At 46.2% G+C, this 16,494-nt stretch overlaps 1 protein-coding gene across 2 annotated transcripts in view; it reads right to left on the minus strand.

The window, feature by feature from the left end:
- Window positions 1-1,235: 1,235 nt before the first annotated feature.
- Window positions 1,236-16,494, minus strand: part of LOC308070729 (uncharacterized protein) — a 49,485-nt gene continuing 34,226 nt past the window's right edge. For both annotated transcript variants that reach the window (XM_080405182.1, XM_080405183.1), the window contains exon 7: window positions 1,236-16,162. In XM_080405182.1, the coding sequence (XP_080261308.1) occupies window positions 15,715-16,162 (448 nt within the window). In that variant the 3' untranslated portion in view covers window positions 1,236-15,714. The remainder of the gene's footprint in view (window positions 16,163-16,494) is intronic.

Genomic DNA, 16,494 nt, shown 5'->3' on the forward strand with positions numbered 1-16,494 from the left:
ATTACCAGCAATAGGAAGCAGATGGCTCTGGGCAGTAACAGGGCTTCAATTTGGTGGATTTCAAAGAAGAAACATTTAAAAAAAAAAAAAAAAAGTTAAGTCCTTCACTTCTTTGGTCAATTCATGGCATCCTTGGGCTTCTCAGCAAGAACTTCTAGTCCATGGGGAGAGCATTGTATTTTGTAGGAGCTTAATATGATTTAGTGGGCACACAGGTGGGCTAGTGTTTGCTTTTGCAGGCATAATATACCATGACTGACAAAGAAGCCTGAGAGAAGAATAATGTTTCTGTACTTCACGATGAAGGACTTATTGTTGTTTTCACTCTTACCTGTATAAAAAAACAGTTTAAAGTGGTGCTGTGTTCAAACAGCAAAAATAAAAGCCAGTGTGAAGAGCTAGGCACACAAACGCTCACCCTTAGCTCTCCCTGGGCAATTAAATGGGCTCGTATTAATTCTCATAGGAAGTGCCATCATTTTGCTGTTCTTCCATCTAGTAAGTACCATCTGTACAAACGTACGTAACATTTTCTGCTGGATTTTTATCTCCCAATCCTTGCATTAATTGAACTGTCAGGACCATTCTCCTCCATCATGTTTTAACTAGACTTTTTGCCTTCACTTGTGCTGCAAGATGAGTTACGGGCAGGACACCAAATGCTTTCCAGCCCCAGCAGCTGAGCTGCAGGCACAAATCTGTTTAGTAGAGATGGGAGCAGTCAGGATTCTGGGATGGTTTGGGGACCAGATTGGGATGAGCCCAGCCTGAAAGCATCCATTCCTGTTGCACATGTCCATGGGAAAAATATCCTCCAGCTTCTTGGCCTGGGAATGAGGTTGGGATGCACTATTCAGGATCGAAGGTGCAGTGGTGATGTCCTGCTTCATCACCATGCCTCCTCCATGCCAGACAGGTCTGCTGCAGCAGAGCTGTTCAGTAGAACTGATCCCAGTTATCCCTGCTCAGATCCCAGTTACCACCATGCAAAACCAGCCGTTGTGAGCCCATCATCAGCACCTGTTGCAGGGGATGCCAGCTCGTTTACTGTGTGCTAATTAGCAATGCAAAGCCTGTGCTAGTGTTTATCTCATTTCCCAGAATATGGAAGGCTCAGTCAAGCAAGGCTCAGCCTCTCGGTAACTCAGCCCGTGACTATTGCAAAGCCCACCAAAGCACTTAGAAAAACAGGGTCTTGCCCTGAGACCAGCAGCTGGGGGGAGCAGGGTGCACCGGGGGGGGTGGGGGGGGGGGGGGGGGGGCGGGGGGAGCTGTGCCAGGCTCAGCACAAGCCCAGGGGGAACACAACCCACCCTTGCAGCAGGCGTGACGGAGCATGGCAGTGTTTGCTAATGCCACTGCTTGGAGCTGAACGGGGGAACGCTCCTGTGGTGGATCCCCGAGGTGGAACCCCCAGCCCCAGCTGGAGCACAGGTACCCAGGGAAACCACCAGTGCTGGAGACTCCCCGGCGTTCCTAGTTCACTACCACTGCAAGAGTCACTTGGTTCCTCTAGCCAAATAAGTTTGAAATGAAATAATGGCCGCATCCAGCTGATGGCTTCGCCACCTACTAGGACAATCCCGGGGGCTCGTTCTGCTCTGGGATGGTCCTTGAGGAGGAGAGGTGGCAGCTCCCACCGGTGCAGCTGGCCGCTGGTGCTGCGGCACCACTGCTCTGCAGACAGGTCCACACCAAGTGCAGCCCAAAAGCAGCTGTTTGCCCTGGCAGAAAGAAGGAAGAGAAAAAAATTAATGAGCTTCTCTTCAATTCAGACCATTGTTCTGACCTCTTTTTATGATGTATGCCTATAAATAACCGGTTTCATTCTGAAAACTCCATTCAAGATCACATTTGACTCCCTAATATAACAATCAGACGTTGTGATAGTAGAGAAATCTTCATTTTCTCACAAATCATAATTTTGTTTGAAATAATCCTGCCTTGCAAAATAGTTGCATGTTGATAGAAGAAGCATTTTCATTAACAAGCCCAGCTGTTCTACCCCACAATGCTGATGAGCTCTAATCAAATGACATTCACAAGCATCCCCTCATAGGAATTATCTGTAGCATCGTTTGCCGGTGAATCCCCTCCCTGCACTTTCAAAATCCTTGCAACTGGATTTCTATCCTGGTTTCCAAAGGAGATAAGGTTTCTGCAACTGTGCCAGGAGTTGTGGCTGCTTCTCATGGTCAGTTCACCACCAGTGTTTAAAATCATTCGGTTATGGATGGAAGGATGGTTAGAAGAAAGGAAGGAAGGGTCTCAAATACAAGTTTTGTGAAAAGCATGGCCTGAGTAAAGCAAATGAAACCAGAAAACTTCATCCATTGCATCCTCTGTTGGCAAGGTGCTGCTGGCTGGCCAGCCCATGCTGGTGGACCAGTCTGCATCCATGCAGCTGGAGAGCAGCCGTCCCACTGCTCTGTCTCGTCTGAAGGGGCAGGACACAGGATCAAGGTTACTGAAGTAAGGGGACAGATATAGGATAAAGGATACAAACCCATGGGAGATAAATACTCATTAGTCCTCCTGCTGTATGAGACACTGCAGAACGAACCCCGGGAAAGCAGAGCTGGCAGTAATGGGAGTGGGATGCTATAAAACATGAATCACAGACTCCAAATGAGAAAGTAGAAGCCAGGACCACACTCTTCTAATATTCTTTCCTGACAGCAACAGGAACACTTAGGGGAAAGATTCAAGGAGCTCCTGTACTTGGAGCTCTGAAAAACGCTACAGAGCTCTTCAGGGGCAATGTTAAACAAAATTGCAGTCATAAAAACCCCACAATAAAAGTACAGCAATCCCCATTAGAACCGGATCTGAATGCAGAAGCATGTGTGTTTGGGGACAAGAAGGAGAGGAGAGGGGGTCCATAGGTGCATTTCACAAGGGGGCTTCCCCTGACCAGAGCTGTTCCCACCCATGAGCAGCTCTGTTTAAGCAATGCTGTGCCACAGGTGAAAACAGGTCTATTTAAAAATTTGGGGCTGATGCAGAGAAAGCCATCAGGTAGCCCAAAGGTACATCTTATAAAATACAGAATATTCCACTCGGCTACTTCTGCAATGACAGGCAAGGTTGTCCGTACCCTGAACTCCCCTCTGGAGCTCCCCTAACCCATGCTAGGTAGGAGTTAGGTATTGGAGAAACCTCCCCAGCAGTAAGGAAACTGAGGCAATGGAGCCAATTGTGTGGGGAACAGTGAAGTCTCCAAGTTTGTAAGGTTTGTGAAAAAAGGACAGGATATGATAGATCAGGTATAGGTAGACAGAGGAGTGGATTTCTGTGATGTCCTGATGCCCTCTCCCAGCCATTTTCTATGACTGTGACTGTATCAACATATAAATAAGAACAATATGGGAATTTCAGACTGAAATCCTAGCCCTGTTGAGTTCAGAGAGTTTTGCAATTACTCAAATTGCCTCTTTACGATGAAGCCCTACATTTCGATTAGATCTACTCAGATTTGTCAAGTAGAGCTTCCACTTGCAGGAGATGCTCTGCTACCCAACCGTCTCCCCAGGGAGCACTGGGCTGTGTTGGGTAGCAAAGGGCAGCTGGCTCTGATCCCATGTAGCAGTATCTTTACTCAGGCAGTGCTCAGAGAGCCTGGAAACGGGGTATCCTTTCTTTTGTTGTCTGCTTAGGTCTGATACCATAGTCCTACACAGTCCCTTTTGCCTTGAATTACCTGCACTGCATTAAATGAAGGGTAGAGGTGCTGCTGCTGCTGTCTGGGGTCTTTCCCCCACTGTAGTCTCAGTGTTATGAGCAGATAAAAGACAAAGGCAGAAGAGATTATGGAAGCATTACCAGCTAGCTTTGAACATAAATCAAAGGAAGGGACTGTGGAAATGATGTTTGATGACCTGGAATTTTGGGAAGAGAATTTTTTCAAAATGAGTTGTTTGAATCCTCCATGAAATCCACTAATGTACTGTCATGCCTCAAAAATTGGTGGTAATTTAATTCCACTTACTCTTGCCCTCTCCTGAACTGCTGTATCCTCATGTCCTATTCTTCCCTTTCAGTCCACTGCTCTGTTTTCATAGTTCATTAAGACATAACTACGGCTCTAAGGCTGAACAAACAAAGCCCAAAATAGGACAGCTATTTAAAACAAAACAAACAAACATCCAAAGGCTACATCAAGGTGCTGTGGCTTCCATGCACTGCAGTTAGCTAACAACAGCAACAGGACGAAGGAGCTAACTTTTAAAGTCAAAATGCCCTGGTTTTGTTAAGATCTTGCTCAGCTCCAGATATTGCTGAGATCTTGTGGCAGGAAGTTCCTCAAGTTATTTGTGTCCAGAGTGGTGTCTAGAGCTTCACCTTCAATAGCTTGTTCTTAACAAAGACAAAGGAAGCTAGTGGGGTTCAAAGAGCGCTAACAGCTGAAGCTGGCAGATCTATCCACATGGAGACATGGGTGCGTCATTGATGTCCATGACACCGGCTCCCTTGACTGCTAAATGAAAGGCACTTACCCTAACAGAGAATTACCATCTTCACCAGGCCAGCACTGAGACTCAAGGTGAATTTCCCCATCTTCAGCTCTGAAGAGTCCTTTGAGGCTCATACTCGAGCAGCCTTGCTCTGACAGCCAGCCAGAGTCCATCAGTTTTGAAGGACATAAAGTGTTGCTCAGTCTGAGACGTCAGCTTCTGGACCTTGTCTCTTCAAATAAATCCCTGTTTCTGGCTGGAAGCAGACCTCTAAGCCATGTTGTGGGTTGTATTATGAAAGGAACCTCTGCAAGAAGCTGGGAGGCCTGGCTGCACATCAGCTGCATCTCAGTAGTGTTTGTTCAGGGATGCTTTCAAGTGAGACGCTCTGGAGCTGCTCCTCCAAGGAGCACAGCACTCGCTCCCCTTTTGTAGTTCCTTCAGCAGGCACGCACAGCAACGATAGTTACCCTTTGCTTGCTTACCCACTAGAGAAAATTTCATTTCCTGAATTGACAGTCCCCGTTTTGTTCATGAAATTGTCTTTTCTTATTTACAGAGATGAGGCTGTTAGGATGACTCTTATGGATGTGTGCAGACTCTTGAAATGTACCCACTTCAACATTGTTCATGCGAAGAGTGGGTAGTTACGTTCAGATGTGGTATGAAAAATAATATGCCAGACCCAAATGTCAAATATAATAATGGGTGATATTAACCTCCCCAGTGGAAGGAATACATCCCTTCGTGAAATAACCTGGCTTTAATGTTCAAGATTGCTACAAAAGATTAAACAGCAGCCCTTGATAAGTTGCCTACACTAAAAGCATCATGGAAATTGAAAACATAATGTACCTCACTTAAGTGATTCACACTATTAATATGTAGAGTTTTCTAAGCTATGGTTTCATCAAAGTTGAACAGTGAGAATAAGTGAGGGTTTGTTCCCTCATTTTTTCCTGAATAACAAAAGAAAACAGATGCATTTATGTCCAGGGAAGAAGGAAGAAGTAAAACTGTTTCTGAGAAATAAAGGTTGGCACCTTGAGCAAAAGCTGTTCTCTGCTGGGTAGGTGAAAAGGGAGAGCACTTGCTGTTACCCTGTCCTTTCCCTGAAGAATGGGTTTGCAGCAACATTTCCAATCTTATTTGCACATGCAACACGTGTCTCCATTCTTCATAAAATTATTGTGGTGTATCTCTCCATCAATCTCCTGTCCAGCTGGCAGCCAGCAGCTCAATTAGCCATTGGGGTCTGATTCCAGCTCTATCTCTTGGGTTCGTAGCTGTGCTTTCTCATCTTGACACACGCCACTGCAGCATGCAGGGCTACGTGGCATCCAAACCCCCTGCGGGTAAGGAGTGCTGGAATCCACTTTGTTCAACACAACCTGCACAGCAGGGCTGGGGCTTCGCATAGAAACCCCCAAACCTTGGCAGGGGTATCTCAGTATTCAGAGGCTGAACTGAACCTTGGGTGGTGCTGACCAAGGCCAGACTCCAGATCTGGTAGGTGATGGGGGAGAGACACTTCAGAGCACCGTTCCTCCATGTATGGGACGTAAAAGCTGGAGGATGTAAGAAGCTGTGGCATGGGATAATAAAAAAATGGTGATCAAAAATCCAAACCAGACACGCACTCACCCTTTTCCACACAAAAGGGCAAAATACAGAGAAGTAGATGTAATAAATAATAAATTAGTTTATTCTAGACTTTGATGCAAGCAAGTGCTAATTACTATGGTAATATTGAACAAGATGATCTGTGGATGCTTACAAGAAAGGTTAAATGGTTCATCATAGGATGGATGCACACACACCAGCATAGGCACACCACCATCACCCAGTCTGTGCTCACCCAGCCTCCAAACCTTGTGGGATTTAGAAATACCAGATTTCCTTTCAATTACGGTCTCTCATAACCGATTTCGCTGGCAAGCCTGAGGCTGGATATCTCAGCTTTGAGAGCTTAACTGTACTGTTTAATCTGCTTGTTGACTCTTCAGATTTAGTACTGCCAGAGCTGCACCTTCGGTCTACAAAAACATTGTGCAGCTGCTCCTGTTCTCTTAAAGGCTACTTAATATCCAGAGCTGCTATCTCTTCAGAAATGGTACACTGTGAGTCTAGAAATCCTTTGCCAGTGCCTCTGCAAGCCTGGGATACAGCTGCCTTAAAGCATCCTTCCAAATGGACATGACAGTGAAGCTATTACATCGCACCCACGTATTAGATAGCTCGTTTTGTTTTTGCTGTGCCATGAAACACCTGTGTCCAGCCCTCTCGGGAAACACTGAAGGACAGCAGAGGCCAAAAGCATTTCTCAGAGCCAAAATAAGAAGGCAAATATAGGCAATGCTCCGTGATATAGCCTCTGCTTCCCAGCGCTTCCACAGCACTTAGGGGGCACCAGTCGCCCTGATGGGTTTGAGTTTGCAGTATCACTTGTGCAGCCACTCCTATTGCAAGTTCCCCCTGGGGCTGGGGGCTTAAAGTAAGTGAAAGAAGCCAAAGGCTCCAGGAATGAAATCCCAGTGTCTGTATTTATACATGCACGTGGTGGTGCTGGTGGGGGGCAATGAGGGGGTGTGTGGAGGACTTGCTGGTTTTGTATTGAAAGGCAAGAGGATTTCAGATATTATTGTCCCTCATCCCGCTGTACAGGCTGCAGCTGTCGGCTCCCTGCCATGGTGACACGCGTGCCGGGGATAACGCCGCCGCATACAAAACACCTTTGCTGGAGCCTTGAAGGGAGGCTGGGGTTTGCTCTGTTGCAGATTCATACGAGATAAATGATTTGCTGTATCAGAGAGCCCTTCCCATTCCTCCTGGCTGCATGAACGCCTCAGCTACCACCATTTCAAAAGAAATACTGGATAGCCAAATCCCAGAGATCGCTCCCCTGCCAGAGCCCGACATGCTGGCAGCAGCTCTGTGGAGGTTGCAGGGATGGAGATGCAGAGCTGCCCCAGCTCCTCTTCACAAGTATCTTCACCCCAGGTAATACGCTCTTCAGCCTTTAATTTTATAGATTTGAGCTTAGTTTATTGTGAAAAGCAAAAGCTTCGCACTGTTCCCAACAACTCCCCAGGCTGGATGGGAAGTGCTGCCTTTTGATGTGTGAGTTATGGTGCACTGGGCAAGGGAGGGAGGCAGCAAGCTGCGCGAGCATCCCTCACATGCCTGGCGAGGGGGAACAGGACCCACCCTTTAAAAGTTGATTCTGGGACAAGATAAAGGTCAGACCATTATAGGATCTCTAGCCACAACATTTCCTTGGTCTTTATTCCTGTGCTTTGCAGAAAGTTTTTGATACACCCAGTGAATAAGAGTCCCAATGCACCAAAGCAATTTTCAGCAGCAATAGCCTGTGAAAAAAATCATGAAGCATTATCACTTATTAACATTACAAGACAGAAAAGGCTGAGGCGGGGGAAAGAGCTGAAACCTCTTTGATTCTTTTTTCTGTGGTGAAGTGGATCACTAAACAAGAAGTATACAGAGTGCATCCATAGATGAGCCAGAAAAAAATCTCGCCCTTGTATTTAAGTGGATAAACATGAAAGTTTTGGGGAGGCTATTCCAAGCTGAGGAAGCTTTACTCATCTCACCTCTTCACCTGTAAATGCACCCAGCACATTTCAAGCAGGATTTCACCAATTCAATTTCTGCAGGAAAGGCTTTAAAGTGATCAAACAACACAAGAGCTCTCAGCACCCTCTCATTTCTGTCTGCAGGAAAAAGCATATTCACATTTTTCCTATGGATTGTTGCTGTCAAATTGAAATCCAGGGAGTGAAAATTGAGTCCTGCTGAGTTCTTGTAACTTTATTTTCTTGGATCTGAATTCTGATGGTTGAAGATAATGAGCAAAACTCACATTGACTTCTGCAATGAAAATCAGAACTTGCATTGGCATCCTGTGAAATAGATGGCAAGCCAACAGCTCAGCAGCTTACCAAGAAGGCCATCCCAGTTTTCAGCCTAAAGAATGAAAAAATTATTCCTGTGTTCAGGCATGTTTCTGTCTGTCATTTGGGGACCTGTCTGCTTGTCCATGTTTTTATTTATGAAGACAGAGCATGCTGAAGCTTAACCTGGACCACACGAGTATCAAGTGCAATTTTTTGGCTATGTAAAATTCTTAGTAACCAGGCATTACAAATCCAAAATGAGCCTGTATGGAGGCCTCCTCTTCTATATTTTTATTCTCTTTAAAAGTTTCTGGCATGTTAGCCCTCGGGACCACAAAACACAGTAAAACATATTCCATAGCTAATTCATGGTAATTGTCATCATTAGGCATTTAACTTGAACAGGCAATGTCAAGATAACATCTGTGCAGCTGGAAGTGCCTCCATTTGCTGTCCCTGCTAATTGAGAAGTAACTCATCTTCCTTCTCACAAAAGAACATGAGCTTCCCCCTTTTATCACTTCCCAGGCCATTTGTCATCAAAGATTATTGCAGATTTACCATACAGTCTTGCAGGGGCAGGCAGGGTTAGTGGGTTATTTTCCCTAGAGAATGGTGCTGTCAGGTCCCCATCCCATTCCAGCACTTTGGAGATACCCACCTGCCCCTGGTCTGTATTGCCGGCTCTCGAGTGACCTTGTAAACACAGCCCTCTCAGCTGAGCAAGCACAAGAGAGCGAGGCATGGCCTGCAAAAAATCACAAGAAAAAATACAAGGCAGAGAGTCCTAGCTTTCAACTCGTTCACCAGAAAGCAGGTGTGCCCCCAGGGCCACGGGGTCTCTCAGGAATGGCTTTCCCTCTCGAAAATAAATGTTCCTAGCCCATTCCTCGGAGTATTAACTAAACCAGTAATGTGTATTATGTAAATAAGAAATAGTTGAATTAAGAGCAAGACTACTATAAGATCCCTCTAAAATTCTTCTACCAAACCAACCCATTAAACTGATGGATTTCGTTTTTCACCCTAATGGTCTCACTGGAAGGGTCATGAAGACATTGATGGCCATTTCTTCCACTCTGAGCCAAGAAATACAGAAACATCTCCAATTGGAAAGGTAGTACTTCTGCAGAAAGCAACCCAACTTCATCTTGGTTCAGCTCAAGAGAGAATTAGGAAACGTGCTGCCCAAAGACCCAAAAACCAGCAAGCAGATTGCACCTCCCTTTTGATCTGCACAAACGATGGCAGACATTTTTTGTGGGTGTTTTATAGCTAGTTTTGCTTTTTATTTTCTAGAAGAATAATGAGTCCTCCTGCTCGGGGCATTTCCATGACACAGTGAGTTACAAAGGAACGTGCTTGAGTAATTTTGGGAGTGTGAAGAAGAGCGGGGCTCCCACATCTTGACAGTATTTTACTTTCAGTCCAAATCACTTTAAAGGAATGACATTAAACCTCTGACTGTTGGCCCATCCCTGTTACGGCTGGAGGGGTCTTTCTCTGGCTTTTCTTCACTTTCAGCAATTTCTTCTGACTTCAGGGCATGAAAAACATCAGAGGGACAACAAATGGGATGGGGAGATGCCCAGCCTGTGCAGGGGTGGGTTAGCATGGAGGGGAATCCTGCCCACAAGTGAAGGCGCGGACGCTGGACAGGGTTAACTGCTGCCCTCCTGCCTCTGGGAAACTGAGGGCAAGCCACCTCCTGAATTTAAGACATACAGAAGAGGAATATGACCCTTCTTCCAGCACCATTCCAGTGAGCTTGTTGAACATCTGATAGCAGTGATGTTGCTCCTCTGAAGTCAGTGATTTTATCAGTCTTCTCACTTAAGAAATGATCAATTTTCTCATATTACCAGGATAAAATGTAGCCTGTAGTAAGTAGGGCACAAACTCATCTGTCTCCACCTTCCATGTCTCTGGGCACAGCACAACTAGAATTAATGGTAATAATAATAAAGTCCTTTGGAGTTTAATGATTATTCATTACCAGGAGTACATGAGTTCGGCACTCTCCTCTTCCCTCCGATGCCTGGCACTGCTTCTATTTAAGACAAACAATCAATAAGCACCGTGAAGTCCTAGGCTTTGTGGGGGGCTAATTTCTCCGTTATTGAGTTAGGCACAGTCCCCTTTGCTCCAGCTAACTCCCTGTGCCAAACAAAACCCCCCACCCAATAACACGCATGATTAAAAGAACGCGTGTTCTCCAAGCTGCATCTCATGAGGACGGTGATGTCCTGGGACAGCAGGTACATGCTGTTGTCAAGGGGACACTGGGACTTTACAAGGAAGACGAAGTGGGGCATGCTCCTCACCAGCCTTCACCTTCCAGCACTGAGATGGAGAAGCTGAGAAACCACATCCATATCCCAAATCCTTCCTGGGACCCTGGGAGGATCAGGGTGGGGCAAGCACAGGGCTGAGAAGAAGCCACTGCTCCTCTGCAGGTCCGTCCTCCCTCCACCATCAAGGAACTTGAGCAGGAACTAGTGATGGTTGAGCCTTCGGGAGGTGGTGGGAAGAGCTCCAGCAGCTTCAATGGGATTGCTGTTTCATCAGGAGGGACTTCAATGACCTGTAGACCTGTGACTCAAGAGCTTCATCAAGTCCTGAAGCTCACTTTCTGAGCAGAATATCGCATCTGGTTCTGAAGCTTTCACGGGACATTTTGCTGTGCTGCAGATCAAGGCAAGGAGAGCAGTCATCCCGCAGTCGGAAGGCTCCAAGCTCTCTCTTTCCTCTCTTTATGGCCTCTGAATATAATTCATTTAAGCTCTTATGAGGCAATTCATATCCAGATTTTATTAGAAATGGAAGGACCTTTTATTTCCTCAGTGTATTCAGCACACAGAGAACTGGTGCTATCCTTAATTTTATTTCTATGCCTTCTGTGTTTTAATAACGATCTCCCCAGTTCCATTTGTCTCAGAATAGATGGGGAAGATAGAGAGATATGAGTCGTAATAATGTAATCATGTACTACAGACGGAGAAATACAGGTGAAAATTAGGTGTAATGAATATGTGACTGAAGCAGACACATGAAAGATTGCTTAAAGTTTTAAAATCTGATATATTTTCACACCTACTAAGTATATGTATGCACTCTCAAAAACAATTTGCAGGTATATTTTCAAGAAAATCATAGAATGGTTAAAAAAAATCACCTTTGTAAAAAAATATTCTAGAAATACAATACATAAATATAGCTTTGAGGCCACATCTCTGTTGTGCATTTTCTCTCTTTCACTATCTTTTTGAAGCCAAATAAGATAAAGACTCACCAGAACAAGCAAAAACCTTCTCATGGCACTGAGTGTTTGTGTGTTGAATGTCAGTAGGAGATGGCACACAGCTTCAAGCTCCTACAGACCACGGCTTGTTCTTTAAATATTTCATTGTCCCCACAAGGCGAGCTCTCTATACGTTTCATCCTCGTTCCTCCATTTGAGAGAGGATCTTAAAACAGATGAAACCACGAGCACAAGACTCTTCCACCACCCACTGCACCACTAATTCCGCATCAAAAGATTTTTTCAAGTGCATCCAGTAAGTTCCGAGCATCAGGCAGCTTCAGCATTGGCTGCCTGGGACTGGTGCAAGGGCAGCCAGGCTTTGCAAGCTGCAATTAAAACCCAAGAAGGGATTTAGTTACATTTTAACATGATTCCTTTAAGTGATTCCCACAGATCACATGTTTACATTAATGTGTTACAGTTTCTAGAGGATGCACAGGGTGCAGAAATTGAGAGGCTTTGCCCTGTGGGTATCCTACAAGTGAATAAATGGGCAAATTTAGATCTGCCCATGCTGGAATGCCCCTGGCAGAGTCCAGGAGATAAAACTGAAATAAATGGGGTTAAACACCAGAGAATTTCCCTCTTGTTTTGACTGGGGATTTTTCCCCACGTGAAGGCAGCGATCCCATCCGCAGCACCTTTGCAACTGGACACCGCAGAAGCCTCATGTTGTGGCCCGGCTGAAGAGTAAAGGCTGATGCCCAGCCAGCTGGGAAGGTTTTTCCCTGAAAACCAGGGGAAGATTGCTGGCAGCACTGCCGCTGGTGAGCAGCGCATAGCTTCCAGCCTGCTCCTAAGGAAACAAAAGCGCTGCAACCATATGGTGGGTGGCAGTGCCCCATGGCAGTGTTCTGCGGTGCTGGGGGCCAGGGACCCCCAGAGAGCCCCAGAGCCCTGTGAGGTCCCTGCTCAGCTGCTGCACACCCTGGTTGAGTCATGCAAACCACTGAGGACAGCACAGCTGCTCTGGTTCCTGCTGAAAGGAGGGAGGACTGGGTGTTTAATGCCTATATAATTGCACAGGTTGACAGACAAATCCCATTTCTGCTTGGTTTTGAGCCAAGTGCAAAGCCTCCTTGAAGACCACCCTGGGTTTTGGCCCTAGTTTTCACTGCCCAGGCCCTGCTGCACCCAGAGAGCTCAGCAGCTGAACAGGAGCATTGTTTTTAACAAGATGCGGTGGATTCGGCTGAGCGAACCATCTCAGCAGAAAGACCTGTCCAGCTTCTCCAGTAATTTTTTTAAAGTGGGAAGTTAATGCAATTCAGTGGAGCTGCCCTTCGTCACTTAGAGAGAGACACGGGCTTTGAACATCCCCAAGTGAAGTGGTTCTGGCATAAATCCTCCTCCTCCTCTATCTTCCCTGACCCCTTCATCCCTGAAGGGATGCCACATCTCAGCACTGTGTGATCTTCCCTCTCGAGGCTGATTAGCCGGAGCTGGAGTTCAGGGAGGTGAGAGCATCGGCATCCTTGCGGTGATGTTTGATCGTCAGTGCCTGCAAGTGCTCCCAATTAGCCTGGAAATGCTGCCTCCAGTTCACAAATACCTTAAAAATGAAGTTTAACAAAAAGCCGCCTGCATTGCCTTTCTTCAGCTCTCTCCAACGTTTCAAAGCTTTCAGGAGTAGCTAAGGACAACTTTTAGAGCCGAGAAGGGCCCATTTGAGTGCCGGCTCGTTAGTGCCGTGGCTGTGTGCATCCATCAGCCCATGCCACCGGCCCCACTTCCCGGGAGCGCTCGCTGAATATCAGCAAGCCTGTTAGGCTGTGAAGTTTACCTCCTAGGGAGCCACCAAAGGGCCTTTCAAGCAGAAAGGTCACCCAGCTCATCATTCCAGAGAAGCTGATTAGAGACGCCTGGTTTCGGGAGCAACCGCTCCCCACAGCAAGTCCATCCTCTTGGTCTCTTTTCTCCCTCCTTTCGCAGTAATGATCTGCAGCTTGTCAGAGGGGGCTCGGCAAGGGCGGACAGCAGCAGCACTTATTTTAATAAATAATGTTTGTGAGCTGGCTTTCAAGGCTGCAGCTTGGCAAGGGATCTGATGAAGCACCGGGAGGGAAGATTAAGGTGAAAACGTGTGCCCATGGAAACGGCTTGGATGCAGCCCTGCCCATGCAGGAGGTGATGGTGGTCCCTCACTGGGGTGGGTCTGAGGTATCCGTCCTCTCCATCCCTGCCTGCTGCTGGGCTGCTAGCTGCAATGGTGTGGGGGAAATGAGAAGAGGAATTTGCAGGGAAGGCGTGCAAAAGCTCCAAGGGCTGATGCCAAAGCAAGTGCCCACAAAATAAGGTTGTTTGTGCCTCCTTAATCTTCTCTTTGATAAGTCAACATTAAAAACATCTTCTGGGGTATTTCCTTGAGCAGCGATACCCACCTAAGGCCTTGCCTGCAGTGGGAAGGTAACATGTTTCTGACAAGGCAGATGTAATTGAACGGGTGTCTCTGCTCTGAGGAGGTTTTGGGGCAGTTCTGCTCTGTTGGAGCATATTTTCAAGGACCGGCTGCACTCTTGGCTCCAAGTGATCACAGCAGAACTGCTCCAGCTGCTGCTCAAGTCAAGGTCCGTACAAACGAGAAATCATCACTGGCACGTTTGCATAATAGTTAGGAAAAACACTTGCACTGGGAAAACAGGAGTATCTTTAGTTATCGGCTACAGCAATCCAGTCCAACTGTTAAACGTATCTGATGAAATCAGTGCCAAAAATGTTGGCAAGTGTATCTCCCCACCAAAATCAAAATGCTTCATAGCATTAACCCTACTTTAATGATTTTGGTTTTCAAGTAGAAAAAAGTCAGAGGGGGCAGGAAAATCCTGAAAATAACACTTTTTTCTTCTTTCGAACAACAGAAGAAAACATATTAGTTAAACTATATGTTTTGATTAGCGCAAAACAACTTACATTTCCTTTCCTGAATAATGTAAAAATTGAACTTAGAAAAGCAATTTCTTGCCTGAGAAGTCTCTTTAAAAGGGAACGTTTGGTATTTTGCAGCGCTTCTCTTAGGCGGACTGGTGTCAGCATCTTATTCTTTTAATGTTAAAAACACTTTCAACCCACCCATACTCCAGCTCTGAACTATTTAGGAAAAGACACATATTTCTAGCTCTTTGCTATAGCCTCTCACACAGCAAAATCCCTGTTTGTACCTGGAATTTCTCAACTAAGATATAAATGCTGTATTTAAATTATAGTGACTGTGTTCATAGTATGTCTGCTATTTGAAGAAAGGTGTAGCTACAGCAGGCCATGTTTCACCCTCCATCCCCCACTCTTATGTTATAAAAACCTGCAGTATTTCTCCATGGAAATAATCTGGTTTTGAAAGGAAAATTAATGTCAATTAATTTCCATGGGTGACCACTTCCCCTCTTTTCAGCAGATTTTTGTTAATGAAGATGCTTCTTCCATACGGCTACATTAAAATAGAGGAAAAAATGAAATTATCTTTCTCTGGCTGTTTTATGGTGTCATTTTAATGAGTCTGCCTTTCTGTGATAGAAGGAAATTGTAAAACACATTCACTGGGAGCAAAGAGAGCAAATGTTGTCCCACAGGCAGGAGGCGGCAACCACAGGCATGCAGAGTGAAACCGTGCTGGGTGGCAAAGCACATCTGCAGCAGGACTCCCTACCCTAGAGCCAACCTTTCTCCCTAACCCACCGCACGGTGGAACAAAGCTGACTTACTGACCCCTACTTGGACTCAACAGGAACCCTCAAGCTTTTGAGCATGTCCATCAAAGAGGGCCCAGAGATCATTACATGCACCCTGCAGTGAGGTTTGCACAGACTGGACAGAAAGGAACTTCTAAAGTGCTAGCAGATGTGCAAAACCCAGCCAAGCTGGGCAAGCTTCCCACTCGCTGAATGCAGGCAGAGGTTTGGCAGCGGAAGGTCTGTCTTGTGTTCCCTGGGGTTGGCTCCTTGGGGGCCATCAGCTGAACAGCGGTAGGTCAGACTCATCTTTTCTGGAAGGGCTGCTCAGGTACACCAATGAGCATGGTAGGAAGAGACACCAAGTCCCCCACACATCAGAGACATTCTGTCTTAAACTTCTGCCTCAGGGCTTTCTGCACGTTTTGTATCTTCTCCGTGATCACTGTGTCACTGAGGTGATCTCCAAACTTCTGCTTCAACAGCACCCTAATGATCTTGATGCAGCGTTCATCCATCATGGGCTTCGCCTCTCGGAAAGTGTTGCCCCTCCGCCCTGTGATGGAGTGGCTCTGGATGTAGTCAGACGTGAAGAGTTTGTAGAGCAGTGTCTTGCAGGCAGTGCTGATTTTCTGGTCAAACCGGATGGTCTCTTTGAGCTGCTCCTTGGTGTAGCCATTGAAGAGCTCCACCACCTCACATGGCTGCCGGTGGGGCTCCTCCTGGAAGGACAGGGATTCCAGCCTCTGCACCTTCTTCTTCAGAGAGAGGACATCCTGTTGGAGGTCCAACACCATCCTCTCCAGCTGCTTTATCTTCTCTGCCCTGAAAAATTAAAATTACAGGTGTAAAGGGAAGAAGACATGATGGCCTCACCGTGGATATTGCTAAAGGATGTAGCACTTCCACCCAAGCAGTGATTACATGCCTCCTGCAAACAGGGACAGGACAGTTTCTCCCCAGAGCATCAGCCCATCCAGCTACACCTGGGTGAAGAGCAAGGCAGGAGAGAAAAATGACACGGTCCAGACTTTTCAGTAGCTCAGAAATGTTCAGAATTTAAACCTCAACCCCACCTTGTCATGCATGCGTGGAGACTGTGATGCTCAATTTTCTTTCCAGTTTTAAGGAAAGATATGTCCTGCTCTGCATGTCCT

Source organism: Falco punctatus (assembly GCF_963210335.1).
Source record: "Falco punctatus genome assembly, chromosome: 10".
Lineage (NCBI taxonomy): Eukaryota > Metazoa > Chordata > Aves > Falconiformes > Falconidae > Falco > Falco punctatus.